Source organism: Alexandromys fortis, unplaced genomic scaffold (genome assembly GCF_014885135.2).
Source record: "Alexandromys fortis isolate MF-2015 unplaced genomic scaffold, M_Fortis_MF-2015_v1.1 scaffold_2_26212498_36691700, whole genome shotgun sequence".
NCBI classification, from domain to species: Eukaryota; Metazoa; Chordata; class Mammalia; order Rodentia; family Cricetidae; genus Alexandromys; species Alexandromys fortis.
The window spans coordinates 4,602,499-4,626,872 of record NW_026067931.1 but is presented as its reverse complement, the minus strand read 5'-3'; the positions used below and the strand labels follow the sequence as shown (position 1 = coordinate 4,626,872).

General features: G+C 39.3%; 1 protein-coding gene across 2 annotated transcripts in view; it reads right to left on the bottom strand.

Annotated features, from left to right (window-relative positions):
- Positions 1-24,374, bottom strand: part of Mdn1 (midasin AAA ATPase 1) — a 123,846-nt gene that overhangs the window by 81,284 nt on the left and 18,188 nt on the right. For both annotated transcript variants that reach the window (XM_050145480.1, XM_050145481.1), the window contains exons 12-27: positions 24,162-24,257; positions 22,305-22,417; positions 21,013-21,161; positions 19,836-19,896; positions 16,232-16,443; positions 14,794-14,897; positions 13,748-13,892; positions 13,152-13,248; positions 10,856-10,969; positions 9,810-9,957; positions 9,298-9,408; positions 6,449-6,600; positions 5,150-5,328; positions 4,472-4,680; positions 3,864-4,010; positions 1,323-1,464 (exon numbers count right to left, since the gene is read on the bottom strand). In XM_050145480.1, the coding sequence (XP_050001437.1) occupies positions 1,323-1,464; positions 3,864-4,010; positions 4,472-4,680; positions 5,150-5,328; positions 6,449-6,600; positions 9,298-9,408; positions 9,810-9,957; positions 10,856-10,969; positions 13,152-13,248; positions 13,748-13,892; positions 14,794-14,897; positions 16,232-16,443; positions 19,836-19,896; positions 21,013-21,161; positions 22,305-22,417; positions 24,162-24,257 (2,179 nt within the window). The remainder of the gene's footprint in view (positions 1-1,322; positions 1,465-3,863; positions 4,011-4,471; positions 4,681-5,149; positions 5,329-6,448; positions 6,601-9,297; positions 9,409-9,809; positions 9,958-10,855; positions 10,970-13,151; positions 13,249-13,747; positions 13,893-14,793; positions 14,898-16,231; positions 16,444-19,835; positions 19,897-21,012; positions 21,162-22,304; positions 22,418-24,161; positions 24,258-24,374) is intronic.

The following is a 24,374-nucleotide window of genomic DNA, read 5'->3' as shown; positions in this document are numbered from 1 at the left end:
ACAGGGGCATCATAATCAACAGACTGCCAATTGCCACCTTTGACCAACACGGCTCCCAGACATGTCCAGCCATTGTGCTAATCTTGATGCCCACCTTGGCATGCCCTTTCTCCAAGTCGTCCTCTCCTATAACCTACCTTATAGTCCAAAAACAACAGATCTGACGTATAAACATTCTTTGATAGGATTCAAACTACTCTCAGGCAGCAGAAACTTTCTTACTGCCGACAGGGTACTGTGTGGTCAACCCTAAGAAAATAATAATCAGGCTATAAACTAATATGACTAACTACACCTACTTCTTGTCCTCCAAAGGCTTGTTAGCTCCTATGACAGAACTAAAGACATTAGATTCTGTTCCACGTTCCACCCATCCCTAGCCAGTCTTCCCAGCATAGCTATACTGAATAAACTCCTTTTCTACTTCAGCATTTTGTCGAGTAGGATGTTTGAAGGTAAGTGGTCAGAACTAGCCCACTAAAGGACCATCTATCCTGAGCTGGAATTCTGTCCCATGACTCTATAATAACAGGAGTAATCACCAGCAAGCCATCACCTTAGGAGCAGAGAGGGAAATAAAAAACTCTCATAGGCCAATTTTACTTACGTTCTTATTTTTTAAAAGGGCTATATTAATGACTTTCCAAATCAGAAGAGTATAAAATGCTTTCCTTGATTCATGGCAAATAACAGTGTTTGGACTATCTCTGGTTGCCGCACTGAAGGTAACAAGCTCCCGATCTCCTGTGCAATTCCTAAAAGGGGCCATGTTAGAGCCTACCTTCCGCACACAGCCACTCAGACTAGGCTGAGAAAACCCACAGAAGCTGGGCACAGGGATCCAGGTCTAAAATCCCAGCACTCACAGGCAGTGGCAAGAGAATTACAGAAGAGCCAAAGCTAAAAAGCAAGACCCAGGTTAAAATAAGAAAACCACAAGGGGGGACTGGAGAGATGGCTCAGTGGTTAAGAGCATTGCCTGCTCTTCCAAAGGTCCTGAGTTCAATTCCCAGCAACCACATGGTGGCTCACAACCATCTGTAATGAAATCTGGTGCCCTCTTCTGGCCAGCAGGCATACACGCAAACAGAATATTGTATACATAATAAATAAATAAATGTTTGAAAAAAAAAAAAAAAGAAAAGAAAACCACAAGGGAACAGAGGCCTGCCTGCCAGAACTCTAACTGTTCACAGAAGCAATGGGGGCTGAGGGGGAAAGGCTGCTTCTGGAACAAGTCAGAAAATGAATGTACCACACACAATTTAGAAAACATTTGTTTTAATAACACATCTGGCATCATTTTATGATTTAAAACATACCATCATTGGCTAAATGTTGTAGCCAATCATAGTCCTTCTCAGTCTGCTCAGCCAATCTGTATCTTTCAGCCCATCGGAACAGATCTCGAAGGGCAATAAACCCCTGCTTTCCAGCAAACACCGAGGAACGTCTACGGTAGGACTATTAAAGTATAAAAACAAATAACTGATTCTTACTATACTAGATAGAAAGCATAAATTATATCTTACATAAATTATTTAACAAACTCATTTTACTAGATTTAACTTTTCAGAAATAAAAAGACCTGCAATAATCTGGAAAAAATGTTAAAATAGCAAAATAAAAAAAATTTCTATCTCCCATACAGAAAGAGAATAATCTGAGTAGTATGAAAGATAAAAGAAAATTTTGGCTAGGAGTGAGCAGAACACATGTGCTATGAAAGGGGAGAAGGGGATACAAGGGCTAGAGTGGAAAAGAGAGCAGGAGGCATGGGGAAAAGAAAGAGCAGAGTGGGTTACACAAAGTCCCTTATGGAAAACAACTGCGTTGTAAAACAATTACAAAATACAATTATAAAAAAAATAGGAGGAATTTGAGCATATACCAGAAGACATGAGTTAACTGCCTTTGAACTGTTGATCAAGGAGGTTCAGAAGCCCCCAAACAACACATGCTATTGTCATTGCTCTTGGCTGCCCACTATAACTAGGTGGCAAAACCCTACTCCTGAAGACACCACATACTTCGTTGCAGGACACAGAAATTATATTGGAACTGATCGGGAATCTTCCTCCCTGCTAACTAGCTGTCAGAGTATAAAAGGGAACTACATAGTCTGCTGAGGGAGAAAAAGTCCAGCAGTGGTCATGAATGTTACAACACTGATCAGCCAGGCAAACTTTACCCACTGATATAATAGCGCCATGGTTATGCAGGTAACTAACTGCACTCTTAATGTATGAGGCCTGTTTCACAGAAGGAACTCATGCCTGGTAATGTAAAACTGATCAAAATCCCATGGCTAGTGAAGACATAGGTTCTAGGGCAGACCTACTACCAATATTTTACTTGAAGAGACATCTCGTTAACTGCCTTCTACTTTTGTCTAGAAATTCATGCTCTTTTAACGTTGGTCAGAGAAATGTCTTTTAGCAGTAAGTAGCAGTCAATGCAAATAAATGAAGAGTTAATAATTGTTCAAACTGCTGAGTATACATGACTATAAATGTTCATCTCTAAATGGGATGTTTATATCAACTTCAGAAGGGCTTAGAAAACTATATGGAAGGAGGGAGAAAGAGTTCAAGAGCTGGAAGAGAGGGAAGAGCACTGGGAAAGGCTGTCATTTGACATGGCTGCACTCATGAATTCAGAGCACTTACGGTTACCAGCATAACAAGATCAAACAAGTCAAAACTCAAACATGGAAGGAGGAGGGGCTCACAGGCCCCACCTAAATGAAGCTGACGCACTACTGGTAACTGACCAGTACTGAGGGAGGAGGAATCATTTCTCTTCAGGAGTGTGGCCACTGTCAAGCTGCCTATGTTCATACAGACGCACTAATGGGACCCAATGGATTGTAAAACACAAAAATCCACAAGAGGACATGAAGTTGTGACCAGGAGTATTAATAGTTTTTTTTATTTAATTAATTTCTAATAAAGACCCCTGACCCCTGACAGAGTTTCTCTGTGTAGCCCTGGCTATTCTGGAACTTACTCTATAGACCAGGCTGGCCACGAACTCAGAGATCCACCTGCCTCTGTCTCCAGAGTTGAGAAACCGTAGGTGTTGGTAGAATGTTTCACTAGTCTGTGCAATAACTTAAATTTATTACAGTCTCGGGGTGGAGGGAATAAACTAAAGGTTTATAGTTAACAAAGGAGAAGCATGAAGAAAGGTTACCGAGTCCCCCACTACAGTGTCACAATCACGGATTTAACAACACCATCGCTCTATTTTACATCATCTGTAAGCACGGGTTTGAGATTGGTTCCCTCCTTGCTGCAGTGGATTCTGGGGACCTAACTCAGGCTGTCACGTTTGCACAAGTGTTTCTGACCACTGAACCATCTTGTTGGCCAACATCTTTATCATAAAGAAAAACAAACAACAACAACAACAAAAGAGCAAAAACCTCCAAGGAAGTCACAAGTTCTACGCTACTCTAGACAACATATGAAAGTAGTCTCAAAGAGTAAGTAGTTTGACAAAAATTACAAGTAACATACACAACTTGGGAACTATTGCCATATAAAGTAAATGTCATAAAAATTTACGATGGTAAAAGTGCTGATTTACAAAAGAACCAAAACCAGGAGCTGGGGATATAGCTCAGTAATAGAGAGCAACACAGCATGCATAAGCTCTGGGGTAAATTCTCCCAGGCCTTGGAACACACACATAAAATGGATATTAACAGACATATTTTAGAAGACTTCCCCAAAATTAGCCTTACTCTCTAAAACTAAATGGACAGATGTGCTTCTGCTTGAGAAAATTATCCAACTGTGAAGCCAATGCTGACTAATGTAGTCCACGTACATATAAGTTCTGATGAGGATATGAAATACCTGAAGGTCCAACATGACTTTAACCAATTTACTGCAATAGGAAGGCGGCAAACTACATCGCTTGTGCAAGATTACTTCCAACTCAGAACTGGGCAGCTCATCAAAGTGTAATTCCACAAATCGATTTCTGAAGGCTCTAGACAGCACCTAGGCAATATACAAAAATAAAGTGTGTGTGTGAAAAGTCTCCTCCAACAATGAGCCCAGGACTATCCAGAACAAAGTGATCAGTGCTAAAGTCACATATACATAAACAAAAATTCATCAAGTTTTATTTATGTATTTGTGCACTGATCTATCAATCTATTCATAACATATCTATATATGTAGCAATAATAAAGAAAAAGAGGTTATCAATTTGAGAGGGAATTGGAGGAAACATGGAAAGAGAGATAGTGGAAGTGATTGGAAAGAGGAAAGGGAAGTGATGTAACCACACTTTAATTAAAATCTTATTTTTAAAAAGCATCTATTCATTTGATTTACAAACAGCAGCCCTGCTATTCACCACAAAAATTCAAAACCTTCAAGAGGGACCAGAACGTCTCATTCCCAATGAGTTTACCATTTCACATAGAATGAAGATTTTGGAGGTAAAAGTTACATACCTTTCTGCCTCCATAAAGCCCTGGGGGATTTTGGGTGGCAAAAAGCATGAAGCGAGGGTGTGCCCTAACAACTTCCTGTGTTTCTGTTATGAGCAGTTCACGGTTATCATCCAACAGCCTGTTGAGTGCCTCTAACACATCAGTAGGTGCTAAATTTAATTCATCCAAGACAATCCAATAGCCTTTTCTCATAGCATCAATAAGAACCCCTAGGAGGAAATGACAAGGATTAACATGTGTATGTACAATCACAAATCCTACACAACAATTACAACTCCAAGCAAATTACCCTCTGCAGCTAGTCACGACCATCAAACAATGTGACACCACTGATCCAGGAACTAAGACTTGCAATTGACACGTTTTCTTTCTAACCACAGGAGGAGCAAGGGCTGACAAACATCTCTTGATCAACCTGTTAAATTTTCTCCCTGACATCTAGTTTTATTAAATCACCAGATTCTCATTATCTATTCCAAAACCCCTCTTTACCCTATCTTTTAAATCTCTACACTGTCTTTTTCAAAATTTGGTTCAACACAGGAATTACACTGCCCTAGGAATTAGCTTTAACTATTATGATACAGTTCATGTGCCTCAATTAGAAGAGATTATAAAATAAGAAATGGGTCAAAAAGCATGAAAATTTGCATTCAAGCAATGAAGTAATGACACTACCTTCATTAAAGACAAGCTTCCCCGAGGTGTCAGATGTGTAACAACCAATGTATTCTTGAATATCTGTGTGCTCATGGTTGTTGATACGCACACAGTGGTTACCAGTAGCTGCAGCCAGCCACCGTATGAGACTTGTTTTACCAACTGATGTTTCACCCTGTATCAGCACCGGATAGCTTCTGTAAAACATTAGTCAACACAGTAATTATAAAAAGAGATGAGAAAAGAAGGGAAGCTAAGAGTGCCTTTAGATACCCATGCACTGAGAAGGTTCTATGGTTTTTGTTGTTGTTGCTGTTGCTTTGAAATAAGGTCTCACTACGTAGCTCTAGCTGGCCTGAAACTTACTATGTACACCAGGCTTTCCTTGAACTCACAGAGATTTGTCTGTCTCTGCCACTGTGCTGGGATTAAAGGAGTGTATCATCATACTTGGGTGAACATACACACACACACACACACACTTCCTAACCACCAGAGGAGCCAGGGCTGACAAACGTCTCTTGTTTAATCTTTTTAAACAAGTTTAAACTTTTCTCCCTGGCATCTAATTTTATTAAATCACCAAATTCTCATTATCTATTATCCTATTCTTTGAATTTCTATACTTTGTCTATTTCAATATATATATATATTCAACTACAATGCAAATCACCAAAGTTATTTGAATTCTGATTAAATTGATAGAGAATCTTCTGTCAAAGCAAGGGATTGGGGTAAGATTAAATCTCATGCTCAGCCTTAATATGGGTTAATAGAACAACTGCTCTTCAAAAAATACTAAGCTAATTCCAACTTCTCTGGTAGTATTTGCAAGAAAAAGTGGAATTAATTGTTAGCCAATAAGAAGTGATAATCAATCAAATAACAAATCATATTTACTTTCTAGTTTTGGATGTATTTGTCTGCAAGCTGTGTGTGTGAGTGTGCATATGTATGCAGGACTTCAGAAATGAGCTTCGGATCCTATTGAGCTAGTTCCAGGCAATCACAAGCTACTGAACGTGGTACCGGGAACCATGTCCTGTGTCCTCTGAAAGAACAACAAGCACTCACAACCACTAATCACCTCTTCAGGAACAAAAGCAATGACAAAGATGGCCAAAATAATGTCTTTAAGTCTTTCCCACCAATCACACAAGTACAAATCATCAAAGGGCAATGATTTTTAGAAAGCAGTAATTCAGTTAGCCAGGTAAGTACCAGCAAAGCTCTGTCAAAGTTTAGGAAAGCAAGCTAAGTAAACACTGTGCCTCTTGTAAGAACGTCACAGCAGCAGGAGGGAACACCCACACATACCCTGCAGAGACCACACGGACTATATCTCTCAGGTTCAGCTTAACAGAAGACGTCAGAACATATGTTTCATCTATTGTAGGCTCCTTGTCTCCAACTGAAATCCAGTAGCCTTCGACCTGGATAAGGCGGCCACCTTTGGGTTCTGGAATAGGCTAAAAAGACAAAAGACTTTGAGAAATGACTATAGTCCTATGTCAACTTTCTTTCAGAGGGGAGTAAAGTTCTTATTGAGAACACATCTCTGCTCTGGGTGCTTCTAACAGAAAACCCAGAAGTTAAATATAAACACAAATTACTTCCAAGAATGAGAACTTTTTTTGCATATTTGTTTTAAAATTAGGTAAGAGTAGAAAGATTTAGTTGAAAAGCATACAGAATCAAAATAATTTTTCCCATATGTGGTTCTATCCCCTCACCCCTAGCAAAATATCCATTTTTTTAAAATCTAAAATATCTATCACTTCCCTCAAAACTAGGCCAATACTGTAAAGAGGGAATAGAGAAGAGGTTTTATACCACCAAATTCTGGATCATCAGGAAGACACAAAACCAAACCTCTATAGAAACTGAACCTTTATGGGTAGGCTGGCTTTTGCTTGTTTGTTATCTTGACATAAGCTAGAGACATCTGAGAGGAAGGTATTTCAATTCAGACCACTGTACATTTTATTTAATGACTGATATGGTAGGACCTAGCCCATTGTGAGCCATGTCATCATAGGCTCCTGGATGGTTTAAGAAAGTGGGTTGACCAAGCCATGAGGAACAAGCCTGTAAGCAGCATTCCTCTCTGGTTTCTGTCTGCTTCACTTATAAAGCATAGGCTGAAATAAACTATTTGCTTTTGGTCATAGTGTTTATCAGCAATAGAAACCCTAAGACAACAGGTAATATGGGTCATGACACAGCCATTCCAAGGAGTTAGTAGGGTAAATCACACAAAGTAAACTTAAGCGGTTTTATCTTCTCATGTTTTCATAGCCTCTACTAGTTAAACATGTATTATTTTTAAAATGTTGACTCCAAATTAACTTCAAATTCCTGTCTTTCTTATTCTAAGGAGCAAGCAATAGAAACAAGCTAGACAGTGAAATTTTCTGTTTCCTCTAGCCCGATGCTACTTTGTAATTTTCTATCAAACTCAAATGGCTGTTGCTTTTACCAGTATCCCCACCCCCTTTAAAACCTTGTAGTAGTTCTAAATGAGAATGAGAATGGCCCTATAGGCTCATGCGTGACTACATGGTCCCCAATTAATGGAACTGTTTGAGAAGGATTAGGTGTGGTCTTGTTGGAGGAGATGTATTACTCTAAAGTTCCAAAAGCCCATGCCAGGCGCAGGTCTCTGACCACTGCCTGCAGATCAGGACATAGAGCTCTCGGCTATTTGCCAGCACTATACCTGTCTCCTTCCCACTAACTCTCTAAACTCCAAATAAATGTTTTCTTTGATAGAAGGTGCCTTGGTTGTAGTCTTTTCACAGCAACAGAGCTGCAACTAGGACAAACCGGAGTCAAATTAAAGATATGGGTAGGCTAAATAAAAAGGCAGGTTAGAGACAGAACACACAAGCCTGACAACTCGAATTCAATCTCCAGAACCTATGTAAAAAGCTAGATGTGGTGATTATCAGTAATGTTAGAACCCCTAGCATGACGAGGGGTGCAGGCAGAAGCTCACAAGCCAACTAGCCTGGAGTATTCACCACAGAAGCAGAAATAGAGCCACCTGACTCAACTCTGGAGAAGGCAAAGTGCTAAAAGTTATCCTCTGACCTCTACACATACACTGTGGCTCTTATGTGCCCGCCCACACACAAAATTCATCGTAGCTCTTGTTTTGAGGAAAGCTGGGGATGGAAATATATTTCAGGGATAGAGTATTTGCCTACCATGAATCAGATCCTAAGGTCGACCCCAGCAATGTTCCCCAATCAGGAAAGCAACAGAGTAATGGGTTCACTTATACAAAATATGTATCAGAGTTTACCTCAGTGAATCAACAAGCCCATACTGGAACTTTAAACATAAAATAAAATGAATACATACATTTACACTTTGTTTGGAAAGGGCTATCTATAGAATTCAAACCTCAAATAAAATTGAAATTCTACCATCTAAGATATACACTGTTGGAACATGGTCCAAGAATGGAGTTGTGTGAGGAGAATTCTAAGTGCTTGTGAGAAAACTCACAGAAAACAAAGAGTCTTGTTCCCTCAGTTTCTTCAAAACACAGAATTCTTGGAATGTGTCTGCATGCTCCTCCCCGGCGTACGGGCTAGGAGTGGGGTTCCTCATGATTAGTCATCACAACTGGCTATTGTTATCTGAGCATATGCCTCTATGGAAAAATAGGTTCCGCACATGTGGCTTATCCTTGGGATTGTACACTTTACTAAGGTGGCTCCTCTTAACCCTCAGAACACCAACTGCCTGATGCTCAGAATAAACTTGGCTATTGCATGAGATTTAGTCCACCTCATTCTTAGGCTCTTTCTTTCAGGTGCCACTGCCCCTGGACTGGTGACAATACCTATCTAAAATCTTTTAAAGTTTTTGCTACAAGGGGCTGAAGAGACAGCTCGGGGATTAAAAGCACTGACTGACTGGCTTCTCTTCCAGGACACAGGTTCAATACTTAAAACCTACACAGTAGCTCAGAACCATCATTAACTCCAGTTCTAGGGGATCCAATGCCCTCTTCTGGCCTCCACATACAAGAACACAAGTGCTCTATAGACATATATGCAGGCAAAACACTCTAACACATGGAATGAAGAAAAAAAAAGGCAGGAAAGTTTTCCTCAAATAGCTATATGAAACGAACTGAACACCAAAGAACACACCTGTTTTAGCAGACTTTTGACATTGCCAGAAATAATGTGTTGACAGATGAGCTTCTGAACTATTGGGTGTGATGTCCTGTCAAGCTGTGTTAGGAAACCCAAACAAAAGCCCTAGAGAGAAAACACAAACACAGATAAATACAAACCAGCCTTATTTGGGGAATAAAACTTAACATCCTGGAGTACTACATCCCAGAACAACTTTTGTTTGTTTGAGACAGGGTTTCTCTGTGTAGCTCTGGCTGGCCTGGAACTAGCTCTGTAGACCAGGTTGGCCTTGAACTCAAGAGATCTGTCTGTCTCCTGCCTCTATGTGATTAAAGTCATGTGCCAATACCACTTTGCCCAGAACAAGGTGGTAGAAAAAAAAAGAGCAGGGTGCCTCTGTCCAAAATATTACAGACAAAACTGACTGACAAGCACTGGCAGAGGTGGCATTTGCGTCCCTACCCTCTTTCACTCATAACAAGCCCATCCACCCAGCTGCTCAGGAAAACAGATATTAGAAACACCTCATAGAGTGAGCGCTGGATGTTGCCACACGGGTTGGAAGCTGCAAATCGTAAAGCCCTGCAGAGGGTCCGAAGGCTGTAGTGAGGTCTGTGGCCAGTTCCATCCACCAATTTAGTCCCAGACTCTTTCCGCAAAGCAGTGTAGAAGCTACAAAGAGGATGAAGTTCAGGCAGTTTATTAAATAGTAATTATTTTCCTGCTATTTCTAGCTATTTATTGAAACTACAAAGGCTTTTTTCTTTTCTTTAAGCTTTTCAAGACAGGGTTTCACTGTGTGTATAGCTGTTGAGGGCCATGTGTAGGTGAGTGGCCCCTTCCCATATTATATCCCCTTCAGCAGGAAAGTAATTCTCAGAGTGACATAACAGTTTCTAGCTTCCTGAGTCAGCACTGCACCTCAGGCTGTCTGCACAAAATACTATGGACTTTCCACATGGCCTCCAAAACATGAGAAAGAGACTCAAGGCCCAAGCCATACCACAGTTCTAAAGTCTATATATGGAAGTCTCTTAATACTAAACATAATCGAGTTTATAGTAGCAAACTTGCCCCTGGCTTCCATCTAGCTACTATGCAAATTTTAAGTAGAAAAAAGACAAGAATAAAAGAATCAATTTCCTAGCTTAGGAATTCAAATACTAAGCTGTGAACAGAAGTACAGAAGTAATAAAGAGAAAAGCACCTGTTGATTTTCATAGGTAGTATAAGTAGTTTCCTTATGAAAACCTGAGGGAATTCATAATTAAGCTTCAATCTCAAAGCAAATGCTTCTACCAGTTTTCTTTACATAGAAACAAATCATGAAAATGTATGTATCCGCAGGGAACAATTTTTTGTTTGTTTTTTTAAGACAAGGTTTCTTTGTAGCTTTGGAGCCTCTCCTAGAATTAGCTCTTGTAGACCAGGCTGGACTCGAACTCAGATATCCGCCTGCCTCTGCCTCCTGAGTACTGGGATTAAAGGTGTGCACCACCACCACCCAGCTGTATAAAATGGATTTTTATGCTCAAAAGAAATCTATAAAGTCAAGCAAAGGAGGACCTACTTTACAATTCCTTGCACGGTGTTCTTGCTCACACTCAGTCCTTTCAGATAATCTACAATAAGAATCTGTAAGTCTTCTTTACTTTCTAGTTCTTCTACATAAAGTTCTGTGAACCTGTAAGAAAATTATTAACCATTGGTAAGAAATTAGTATGTCCCACATCATTCTCTAGGGCAGTGGTTCTTAATCTATGAGTAATGAACCCTTTCAAAAGGAACACTAAGGCCATCTGAAAACACAAATACTTACATTGTAATTCATAACTAGCAAAATTACAGTCATGAAGTAGGCACAAAAATAATTTTATGGTTGGGGGTCATACTGCATGAGGAACTGTATTAAAGGGTCCCAGCATTAGGAAGGTTGGGAAGTATTGCTCTAGGATGTAGCCAGGATTCTCCCTCCTTCTGAGTCAATCTCTCGGCTTCCACCAGCCCCCTCCCGTGTCATATCCAACCTAACCATTCTGTCAGACCCACCCCCACAGCACAGAATTGAACCAGGAGATACACTGTGTCCACCTGACTTCATTCCTCCCAAGCCTATTCCTAACTCTAGGTCTATTCTTCTGTCTGTCCACAGCAAACACAGAACTAATGAAAAAGTCCACATGCCTAGGTCTCGTCACAAACACCAAGAATACAGGCAATTAGGACAGTAGCTTATCTCCAAATCCTACCAGTCTTGTAGGAGAAAACACAGGAGGCAGAATTTAGAAGAACAATCATGAACTTGGTCAAAAAATTCAAGGAGTTTAAAGAAGAAAGAAACAGTTGCACAAAGTTACAGAGAAAGAACCTAAGGAAAAGAAAGTCTTGAGTGACGCCCATAAACAGAAACATTAAGGCTGACAGAAATAATAGAGAGTGAAATTCAATCAGGAGATGGAAACACTAGACAAGATTTGAAAAAAGAAAATACAGGAAGCAGTAATATGGGCTGAAGAAAGGAAGCACAGCAGAGAGACTGAAAAGAAACATGGAGCTGCTGTGAGTATTAAAATACAAACAGCATCACCAAAAGCACTAACAATATAACCACAATTTATATACACATTTCAATATTAACTTAAAACCTCAACTTTCTAACCATATAGGCTGACTGAATGGCTCTAGAGAGAAAGTCCATCTGTCTGTTGTCTATAAGAAACACATCTTAGTTTAAAGATGGGTAGTACCCTTAGAGTAAGAGGATGGACAAAAGAGCTCCAATCAAATGGGACCAGGAATCAAGCAAGCATCAGTATACTAACATCCAAAAAAACAGGCTCAGACTATAACTAATCAGAGGGACCATTCATACCTGTATATACCATTCATCAAGGGAATGGGCAACCAAGACATTACTATCCTACCCTAAAAAAAAAAGCAAGAAAGACTGGAGTGCCCAATTTCATTAAAAAAAATTTTTTTTTACTTTTCGATTTAAAGACACAGATAAACAGGTGAATCTTTTTAAATTTAAGGCCAGTTTGGTATACACAGTAAATTCCAGGCCAGGGTTACACAGTGAGTGAGATCTTGTCTCAAAAAAAAAAAAAAACAAAAAAAACTAAACATCCTCATGATAAAAACTAAAATAATGTAAAAAAAAGAAAAGTACATACTTTAATATAATTTTTAAAATTATCTATAATATTTCCATTATTTCTAAATAATGGAAACAGAATTCTGAACAGGCTTTCTAAAACTTACATGTATTTGTGATGTGTGCACGATATATGGACAAGCAAGTTACATTTATTCTGTAGAGTAAGAGGACAGTTTGCAAGAGTTAGGTTTCTCCTAACATGTATTTTCTGGGGACTGAATGCAGGCTCTCACCTTGGCAGCAAGCACTTTTATTCTTGAAGCCATCTTGCTGGCCCCTAATTGACTTTAGTGACTATTTCCAAACATGAGACAACACAAATATTAATAACACTAAACCTTATTCTTCAAAGTTACATGTAAAATGCCCAAACTAAGCACTTAACAGCATTATGTTCTATAAATAAAATTCCCTTGATGGCTAAAAAATGAATTGTATTCAACAATACCTATTTAGTACCATACTAACTACCAAAGAACAAGGTATACAACCTAGGATCAACTGTAGAAGCAGCATAAATAAACAATACTAGACAATGATTCTCCAGGTTTCTGGACTCTTTTTATATACCTATAAAGCTATAGACAAGAGAAGTAACAAATAAGGAAACCAAGATTCCTCTATCAAGAGACCAATGAATTTTAACACTGTTTGAAATTTGGATAAATAAATATTAACAATAAAGAAAAGAAAACAAAATCCTTACCTGTTTCTTATTCCTGGTGGGAGATTTCTTTTGCCCACATCAGTAGCTGGATTCATACACGCAAATAAACGAAAATCAGGGTGCCGAACCAGTGGCTCTGTTCGGAGAAAATTAGAAAAATTCAACTTTTAGCATTCAAGTGATCAGTCTCAGGACCCCAGCGTAGACGCGAAGGCCCAAGGTCCAGCCAGATTAGTGCTAGCTGTTTCCCCAGCGGCGCCTTTTCTGAAGTAAGATCGTGTTCAGGCAGATAGCACAGGCTCGCATGTGCACATACACACTCACTGTTTAATGTCATGCCGCTGCTCAAATCTTTCTGGTATGCTGTTTACTTCCAATTATTTTTATTTCATTACCTAAGACCTATGTGTGTATTTCTTTGGACAGTGTCTGCAGTGCATATCTACATCTTAAATGCCTCGACAAATCACCTTATTCTCTGTATTTCCCATAGCACCTAATAATAGTTCAATCTGCTTCCACAGGAACTTATTAACTTAATAATAAAGTCCACTGGAAGCCCCATGTAATATGTCTATTCAAAAGAATCTCACTTTTTACTGACCAAGACAAACCCCAAGGGGATTAAATGCTACCTGTGTCTCCTCGATCAAGCAAAACCAGAGAGCCAGAAGATCCTTCAAGTAAACCACTCAGACATTCCAGTGTTTCAGGAGCAGCCAGGTTAATCTCATCTAGTAAGATCCATTCTCCTTTCTTTATAGCCTGAGCTAAGGTACCCTGGAAGATAACATATTTCAAGTAAAGACACAGTTAGCAACAGTAGTCACACAAGTAAGGTTAAGAACGGAGGCAAGGACATATTTTTCCCACTAATGAATCTATACTTTAAATGACAAATTCAGGCAGTTGGCAGTGTTAGACTGTAATGTAAGGTACTTTGGACTGTAAATGTCCAAAATGGTCAACTATCTTTAAGCCCACAAGGTAGGATGATATAAACATGAGTTATATGAATGACCAAGTAAACACACAACAATTTCAGATGATGGAAAACACCCAGTTGGTTCTGAAAAGCACCCAAGGTGGGGATGGTGGCATGTGCCTTTGATCCCAGATCTGAGTTCCAGGCCAGACAAAGTTACACAGTGAGACCCTGTCAAAAACAAACAAAAAAGCACCCACAAAAATCACACCAAGACCTCAAAATTTCCAAATCAGGAGTGTATACTGTTTGTAATTCAGTCTATCACAGCATATAGAATATCAAAATGAATAATATTCAGCCCTACATCACTGATGTTTAATTTAATCAAAACAGTGCACAAAATAGACCACAGCACATAGGAGATGACCATGGTCTGGAACCAGACCTAGGCACTGATCCAATCACACCCCCTTTTCAAATGCACACATTCACACAGACAACTAAGTTGGAGTTTGTGCTTGGTCCTATCATACAAAGGTGAAATAACAGAGTACACTATCCTCAATTAAATACTCTCTGTGCTCATTAAAACCCTAAATACTGGGAAGAACATTGCTTCTCCTTATATTATCTGTTAAGTATTTTCTGTGTTAAATAGCAGGCACAATACAAAGACAATACAAATAATAACCTTCGACAGACCTTATCCTCCATCAAACTAACATCCACACACCTAAATAATAAATAAAATACCTCCACAAATGCAAACAAAAGGGCATTTTCTGTCATTTTCATTTGTTGCTGGGCGTGACTGAGTCTAAGGCCAAATGTTTCCCATTTCTCCCTTAGAAGCAGCCCTAGGAAAGAATAAAGAAAAGACCTTAAATTTTGAAGTAGTATGATTTGAGTCTGAAATGTCCCCCCAAAGCCATATGTTTTTAATGTATGTTCCTTATCTAAAACCACTCTTTTAAATTAAGATTCATATTTGTTATTTTTAAATCTCTGTGTGTGTTTCAGTGTGGGTGCCCACAGAGAACAAAAGTGTCAGAATGCCCTGAGATAGAGTGAGCCAGCAGATTGGGGGTGCTGAGAATCAAGGTCACACTCTCCCCAGAACCAAAGATTCTTAACTGCTGAGCCATCTCTCTTAGAAGTCCATGGAACCTGTTAGAAGGTGAAAGCTAGCTGGAAAGAAACAGGCTTCCTAGGACAGGCTTTTAAAAACTAAACTGACCCTTAGTTACAGGTGCTCTCTGTAGAGTTGGCAAAGTGCCTCAATGAATAAAGGCTCTGTAATCAAGCCTGACAAATCTGACTTCCATCCCAGGAACTCACATGGTGGAAAAGGAGAACCAACTTTCAGCTGATCACCTTATTCTCCTGCTGACACAGATGTTCCTGTTTGCTGCCACACCTCTTCATCAATCTTTTTGGGGGGGGGGGAGCTGATGGGGGTCCCGAGACAGGGTTTCCCTGTGTAACAGCTCTGGCTGTCCTGGAATTCAATTCATAGACCAGGATGGCCTTGAACTCAAAGATCTGCCTGCCTCTGAGTTCTGAGAACTGTGATTAAAGGTGATTAAAGCCACCACCAGGCTGGAATTAATCTTAAATCACAGGTCAAAATAAATTTTCTCTCCCTTAAAGTTGTTTGTCGTGTATTTTGACTAACTGATGCAAAATCATGTAAACATGCTGTTTATAAATATAGTATGACTTTCAAACACAAAAGCATAAAACTTGTGAAACACAAGCGTGTTAAGCATCTTAGACAAAGTGTAAAGGACTAAATCCTCCCAAATGCTAACCATGTGTCAGTCACCAAGAGCTCACTTGTATGTGCACTCTGTGGTGTGCTTCCCCTTAGAGAACCTTTGAAGTAGCCAATGTTGTTACCATTTCATAGGCGAGGAATGGAAGACCACTAAGCGACCAAAAGTTTGCTTACTGTGGAAGCCAGTTCTTTCTCAGAAAATACGTCATCCTGATTACTAGGCAGCGTTTGTACACCAGCACCATCTAGTGATCTTAACAGAACCTTGTCTACAAATACACGCATGGAGCAGGACACTTCAAAACTAGTCACCTTTGCCTGAAGACCTACAAAGCTCCATTTTTCTCCTTTTTACTGAATTCTTCTTTTATACCTGCTAAGTGAGCCCCAGTGTCAAGCCTTCCACATTCTTACCTGGCTGGCTCTCCCTTCCTTCCTTGGCAATAGCTGACTTCTGTACGTGTTGCATTAGTCGGAGGAGATCATGCCATCGTTTCTGCCTGTAGCAGGTCTGAATGTGTCCCAAAAAGGTAAAGTTTTGTTTTTTGGAAAATGTCTGGACAAACAGTTCCTCAAACGTATCTCGTAATGGCAGCCAAATAAGTTTATGGTCTACTGGCTTAAAACTTAAAAAGAAAAACAAACAAACAAAAAAACAGTAAATATGATTCACAAATTCTTGAAGCAGAGACTAGGAAAGGCAAGGCGAACTATCCAAAATCAGAAATATGACAACACAAAATCTAAGTCTTCGCCTGTGATCTATCTTACCACTCAACGGTCTGACAGGTTTATAATGAAAATTAAATATTTTAGATTAAAAGCACTATGAAAAGTCTGAAATTTCTACCTGAACAACAAAAGATATGTTATTTCTTTTTGCTATCAATCATATTTAAATGAAGCCACATGGAACTTGGTGACAAACCTGGTTTCAAGAAATTTTTAAGGGCGGCAGATGCAGGCCCTGGTTGCCCAGGGGCAAATGCTGCTTTCAGCTTTGAGCGGAGAATAAAATAATGGAACATCAAACTTCCTTCACTAACACTGATAGTGGATTCTCCTTCTGCTTTCCAAATGCTGGAATCACAGGCCTGTGCCACTGTACCTTATCTAGGCCTTTGTTTTTTGATTTGTTCTAAATGATAAATGTCATCAACCCCCATTATCAAAAATCAATGTCATCAACCCCCATCATCAAAAATCAAACTCTGGGTTTTCCTGATGATAGACAAGTGCTCTCTGCAGAGCTGTGTATATCCTCATTGATTATTTTGAGTTTAAGGCCAGCCTGGGCTACATAGTAAAACTTTCTACAAACAACAAACCAAACAAAAGAACAAGAGCCACTAATAGCTGGGAAACACAAAATGGACTTGAAGAGGAAATGTAAGAAAATTAAAAGAAAAAAGAAAAAAAAAACCCTCAGATTTGGGAAGGCAAGGAGGGGAAGTAAGACAGTGTGGTTACGGGAGGAGTTAGAAAGTAGTCAATATATTCAAAACACATTGTATAAAATTCTCACAGAATAAAAAAATACTATTTTAAAAACAAACCACATGGGGCTGGAGAGATGGCTCAGAGGTTAAGAACACTGGCTGCTCTTTCAGAGGACCTGAGTTCAATTCCCAGCAATCACATGGTGGCTCACAGCCATCTGTAATGAGATCTGGTACCCTCTTATGGCATGTGTATATATAATGAATAAATAAATTAAAAACACATACACACACAAAGCGCATTGGGGTAATAAACACAAAGACTGACAATCAGCCATCTCAGTGTAAATAACCTGAAAAGCTTTAAAGCTCTTCATTCGAAAGTACCTTTACTTCTAATAGATGCCTTTACAAAGACAGATTTGTAAACCACTCAGGCCTACAGAAGTTTTACATTTTTAATATATTATTTGTTATATTTAAGTGTATTTAGCATGGATATAAAAAAATGAAACTAATTATATATCCCAGGAATAGGATATTGCCATCTCTCTCTTTTTTCTTAGAAAGATTTATTTATTTATTATGTATGTATACAGTGCCTTGTCTGCAGGCCAGAAGAGGGCACCAGATATCCTTACATATGGTTGTGAGCCACCATGTGGTTGCTGGGAATTGAACTCAGGTCCTCTGAAAGAGCAGCCAGTGCTTTTAACCTCTGAGCCATCTCTCCAGCCTACATACGATTTTACCGTATCTCATGGACTATTACTAAATTTTGGGTTTTTTTTTTTCCCAAAATTATCTTTGGCCTGCTCATTTATTCTTAAATAAAATAGTCACATAAATTAAAAGACATGATTTCAAAAAATAAGGCATGTTTCCACCTACATAAAAATGTAACGATTTCCTTTGGTAACTAAGGGTATTGTATAAAACAGAGAAAAAAAAAAAAAAAGATTATCTCCTATTCACCAAATTTGTACCGAAACAAAACTGTAATTTAAGAAGCATTGGTTCGGGGCTGGAGAGATGGCTCAGTGGTTAAGAGCATTGCCTGCTCTTCCAAAGGTCCTGAGTTCAATTCCCAGCAACCACATGGTGGCTCACAACCATCTGTAATAGGGTCTGGTGCCCTCTTCTGGCCTGCAGGCAGACACACAGACAGAATATTGTATACATAATAAATAAATAAATATTAAAAAAAAAGAAGCATTGGTTCAAATTCTTCATTGTTATCAAGGTAAAGTCAGACTCCTATATACTTGATATATTGATGTACTTATCTTGTATATGCAAGGCACTAGAGGGTTAAACACCCAAAACAACAGGAAAAAGACAACAAAACAACCTTTACAATGGCTGGAAAATACTACCAATTCTTAGAACATGGACTCAGACCACATTCAGTGATGCATGATTAGTATCATTTGTGTTTAGAATACTCATAAATTGCTAAAGACATATTTTAACAAAAACATTTAGACATATTTAAATAAAGTAGATAGTATTATAGACACACCTGGTTAAAAAGCAGACCTGCAAAAACATAATATGTAGACCAAGGATTAAAACTCCATAACTGGCCGGGCGGCGGTGGCGCACTCCTTTAATCCCAGAACTCGAGAGGCAGAGGTAGGTGGATCTCTGTGAGTATGAGTCCAGCCTGGTCTACAAGAGCTAGTTCCAGGACAGGCTCCAAAGCAACAGAGAAACCCTGTCTCGAAAAAAGGAAAAACAAAAAAAGACTCCATAATTGCTTCCTTGTATCCACATAAGCATTGGGTCACATAACTTTCTCCATCAAGAGCAGTATCTTTGACCCAGGCCTGGTGGTACATGCCTTTAATCTCATTAAGCAGGGGCTGGTGGCTCTCTGAGTTCAAAGCCACTCTGGTCTACAAAGTTAGTTGTAGGCTAATCAAGACTACAGAGAGACCCTGTCTCAAAAAACAAAGAACAATAAATAAAATAACTGTTTATTTAGTAATTAAAATACTCCTTTGAACACAAGAACCTCAAGTGTCATTTAAATTTAAGAGATGGGCCAATGAGATGGTTCAGTGGGTAAAGGTGCTTGCTGCTTGACAACTACAGCATTTAGAGGGTGAGAGAGAAAAGGAACTCATGGAAATTGCCTTCCTGCTCGGGCAGATATGCACCGTCAAGCACACAAAAATAAGTTAATCTAATACTATGAGTGCAACTTGTCCTCTCTCTGCCTTCCTTCCATGTGTGTGCTATGGCACACATGTATCCTCAAGCTCATACACAAGTTATTCCCATCCTGGCTTGCATATAGCAGCATAGCAGCACATGTCTTCTGTACCTTTACTCTGGAGAGGCAGAGGCAGGCAGATGAGCTAGCAGCCATCTTAGTCTACATGATTAGTTCCAGACCAGCCATGACTATACAGTGAGACCCTGGCTTAACAACAAACTATATTGTGATGCAGGAAGGGGTACAGGCCTTTGCATATCCTCCAAGCGGGCTAGACTTGCCTTCCGTGAGAAAACTATTTTCCAACTCGAGCAGTGAACATGATGTAGTATTGTAATAGTATGTGAACCACACTTACCCTCCAAGCAAGTCTGCAGTGTCACTTTGTTGATTCATATTCACAACTCGCAAACGGTGACCTTTAAGAAACAGAAGAAAAGAATTACTTCAAACATTTAAAAGGAGCCAGGCCATGATGATGCATGCCTTTAATATCGGGCAGACCTCATGCATTCCAGGCCAGCCTGGTCTACAAAGTGAATTCTACACCAGCTGGAGCTACACAGTGAGGACTTGTTTCAAAGAAAAGAAAAACAAAAACAAAACAAAAAAAAACAACAAAAACAAATGAAACAAAGAAAAGAGAAAGAGAGAGAAAAGAAAGCTTAATGAGAAAATCACAACACATTCCATAAGAAGGCAGGGCAAGTTTACACAAATGCATTTTCTTTGACTTTCTCAGTTAACTTCAGAAGTCTTATAAGTCTTTAATATCTAAAAACTGAAACCAACAAAAAGATTCTTCAGCTGGGTGGTAGTAGCAAGCATCTTTAATCCCAGGACTCCAGGGACAGAGGCAAGTGAATCTCTGTTGAGGGAGGCCTGTCTGGTCCATAGTGAGTTCCAGGACAGTCAGAAATACATAGTAATAATTTGTCTCAAAAACACAAAAAATAAAAAGCAAACAAAAGATCCTTCGATAAACTGAATTAGGATTAAATCAATATCCAGAGTATAAAATACTACTTGGCCATTAAAAGGAGAAACACATTTTTAAAAGGCTAACTAATAAACATAATTAAGCGCAAACATAAGCAAGTCTTGCCATCTACCTGTATTGTTATCTAAGAAGGCAGAGGCTCATAAGCAGGAGGCCAACCCGGGCTATATCACAAGGAAAACAGTATATATTTCATATACACATCAAAATACAGCTTGATTTTGAAACAATATATACATGTATGCATGCCTGTGTTTGTGTGTATATAGAGACAATAAAATAAGATAATGCCAATTTGCTAATAGTGGTTGTTATTTCCAGGGAAACTAACTATAAGTAGAATAAGTCCACTTCAAACTTTAAAATACTTAGATGTATTACTTCGAAGAAAACAACATACAGTCAGGCATGGTAATACGTGCATATAATCCATGCACACGGGTAACTGAGACAAGAAGAGCCCAAGTCTGAGGCCAGTCCTAGTCTACAAGTTAAGGTCTATGCCCACCTCTTACCCCCCAAGCCTCTCAAGTACCTGTGGCATGAGCCAAGTGTTGGACAGCGGAGGTTTTACCAGTTCCAGTCTCTCCCACTAACAATACAGGTTCCCCTTGGCTGACACACACTGCAAGCTGCTCAAGGAGAACAGAGGATGGGCGGGTGGCAGCAAAAGTGGGCTTCTTCCTAGGAAAAAGAAAAGGAGATTCACAAGTTGGCTGGGCCAGGCATGATGACTTGGGCAGAAAAGTAACAAGTTTTAAGGCAGCCCAGGCAATCTAAAATATCCTACTTTATAGCTAACAACCAGGAACAAAGCTCAGTGGAACAGTGCTTGCCTATCTTGTGTGAGTCCAGCAGTGAAACAATGGAAGTAAAGGGGAAAAACAAACATGAAGGCTTTAAGCTTTGCTTAGTGCTAGATATAAGAAAACCAATCCAAAGGGAAATGAGAAAATGAGCCAGAGTGATTGTCATCGTATTCTAACATACTCTTGGAACATACAATCTAAAAATGTACTCTGCTCTACAAACACTAAGCATTCATTCAGCTGGCAAGTGTCACATATATTATTACCTGTAGTTAAGATGCTAGGTTATGAACACCCAAAACATAAGACATAACCTGCATAGCATATTCTTGAACAAATGACTATCAACACTGGCCTCAATTCCTAACCTACATAGGGACTGGAGAAAGCTCAGCGCATAAAACCATTTACTGCCCACAGTGAAAGACTAACCACAGCATTTGATTCCTTAAAAGCACAAAATGGTAGAAGGAGAAGAACTGACTCCCCAAAGTCATCCTGTGACCTTTACATCGCATGCCATAGCACACAAAACCACATACACACATCATACATATATACAACATAACAAATGTATCTTGCAAGTATTTAAACAATATACAAAATTATAATGCATTAATACCATCTTCCCAATGAAGTAGTCTAAACAGAATCTGTGAATATGACTTGTCTTGAGACAGAACTGGGTCTTTCCCTTCAATGGCTGGTATGATTGATACACAACTCAAATAGCACCATGTCAAAAACACATTTCCAATACACATTATTTAGAAATTTGAATGATACAAGCCAACAAGAAATTTCTGCCCTAGTACAGCCTGATATCCACTTGAGCATTACTTCATTAAATAAACTGTAATAAATCAGATCAAGGACCTCCTCCTTTCGTCCCAAGCTGCTAACAGCTATTAACATCTAGTTCGCAGAACCTATTTTGGGAAATTAGTATTCCTCAACATGCACCTAAGCAGGCATGCTCAGATCAGACACAATCCGCAGGCTCATGAACTCTACTTACTTCTGTATGTGAACAGCTTCACTCTGTTTCCGCAAAAGTCGCACTCGACCTACTTGAACGTCTAACTCATTAATGACAATTTCTGGTTTATAAAGTTTACAGAAAAATTCAGCCTGTGGGAGAGAAAGAGTTCAATTAAGTTAAACACTTATCTACTTTTAAACATTTCCTTAGCCAAAGTACCTTAATGCATGTTTCTCATCAGCCCCTCCACCCTGAAAGCAGTGTCTACTTCCAAGAAACCCAAGTTAGCGTATATCAAGGGTTTCTTTTACTTTTCAAGTTGTGTAAGTGCTTATTTAAACCCTGACCACACATCCAAGAAGTGGTACAAAATACAGTGTTAGCTGTCAACCTGACAGAAGACAAAGGCTCTGGCCATGCCTGCTAAGGATGGTCCTCATTATGTTAACTGACTCTAGGCAGGTGCCCTGGAGTGCGTAAATGAAGGCAGGCTGAACACCAACAGTTAAGTATTCCTTGCTGTTCTTGATTGTAGATGCACTCTGACACACTCTCCCAAGCTCCTGTCTGCAACCATCCTGTAAAGCGACTCTCACCTGGAACTGTAACCAAAATAAACCCTTTCTTAAGCTGCTTTGTCTGGGGGACTAGATCATAGCAACAGGAAACAAACTATCACTCAAATAAGACTCTGCCTAGATAGAGCGAACACACTGATATTTACCAAGACCTTAGAGAAAAAACCCACTCCTAACAAAATGCACATTGTTCTTTCACTATGCTTTGGTCAGTTTTACATTTCTAGCATGGGGTAAGAATCCAAGGTCTGTCTGAGAAAGAAAAGCCGCAGCAGAGGCTCCTACGGAGAAGTCATTCATCTCTTACCTGATCACCAAAAGAACCCAGAATAAAGCTAAGGTTTGGGCCAAGAAAAAAAGAGGCAAAATGCTTCAAGGGAGCCGCTGCCTGCCCCAGTCAGTAGAGGAAACACTAAATCATATAACCCAATCATGGTGGTTTCATGTCCCTTGCTTACTATGATGAACAACACACTTACCAGGTAAATTCTTTTGGGTACTCCACATTTTTAGTCTAAATCACCCCTACTACTGCAAACGCTCAACACACTTTTTTACACTATTGCAATCACTGACATGATGTTTCAAGGAAGAATGCCTTGATTAACTCAGATATTTCTGCAGGCTTCAACAAAACCAATACCACTAGCCAAAGGCTTATCCCTTTTAAATATTACATATATTTCCCCTCTGTACCCCTAATCCAAGACCTCATGAATGTTGAGCACAAATACTACCACTGGGTAACAATCTCAGCCATTCCAAAACACATTATCTTGATCTAGAAAGTAAAAGGCAAGATATCACCAATCTCAGTGTTGAACCTAATGAACGTAATTATTACCATTCATTGGAACTATTTTTTTTTTCATTTTTAAGGAAAAACAATACGTTGGGGGTGCTGGCACACATCTTTATTCCCAGCACTCTGGAGGCAGACAGATCTGTGTGCTCCAGGCCAGAAAGAGCTACACAGTGAGGCACTGCGTAAAAAATAAATATATAATACTAAAATAGTAAGAAAGAAAAATTTGTACAATGAAGCATAGACTAAGATTTTACTAAGATCATTCCTACCAAGAAAACAAAATAGTCACTAAAACACCAGAGAACAAGGCATTTATAATATCTGGGAGTCAGGAGTATACTCATTTTAAGAATGTATGACACCAGAGAAGTTACATTGGAAGTTCCTATCCCTGAGGTAGAAATGGACCATTTATGTATAAAGAGAAACCAACAGCGAAAAGGCCACCTTTGGCAAAGAACAGAGTCAAGCAGCCCAACCTTCTTTCAACATGCAAGCAGCACATACCTTTTTCTTGGAAATGTTCAGTTTGCTTCCAATAATTTCTGCCATTTTCAATTTTTTTGTCTGCTCAGAAAGCATGGCAGTGAAACAGTCCAGAGCCTATGAAAACAACCAAGGGAAACATCAACTGATTTTAAGAGTAATGCATTGGGCTGGGGAAATGGCGCAGTGGTACTGCTCCAGCAGAGGACCAGAATTCAGTTTCTAGCACTACTG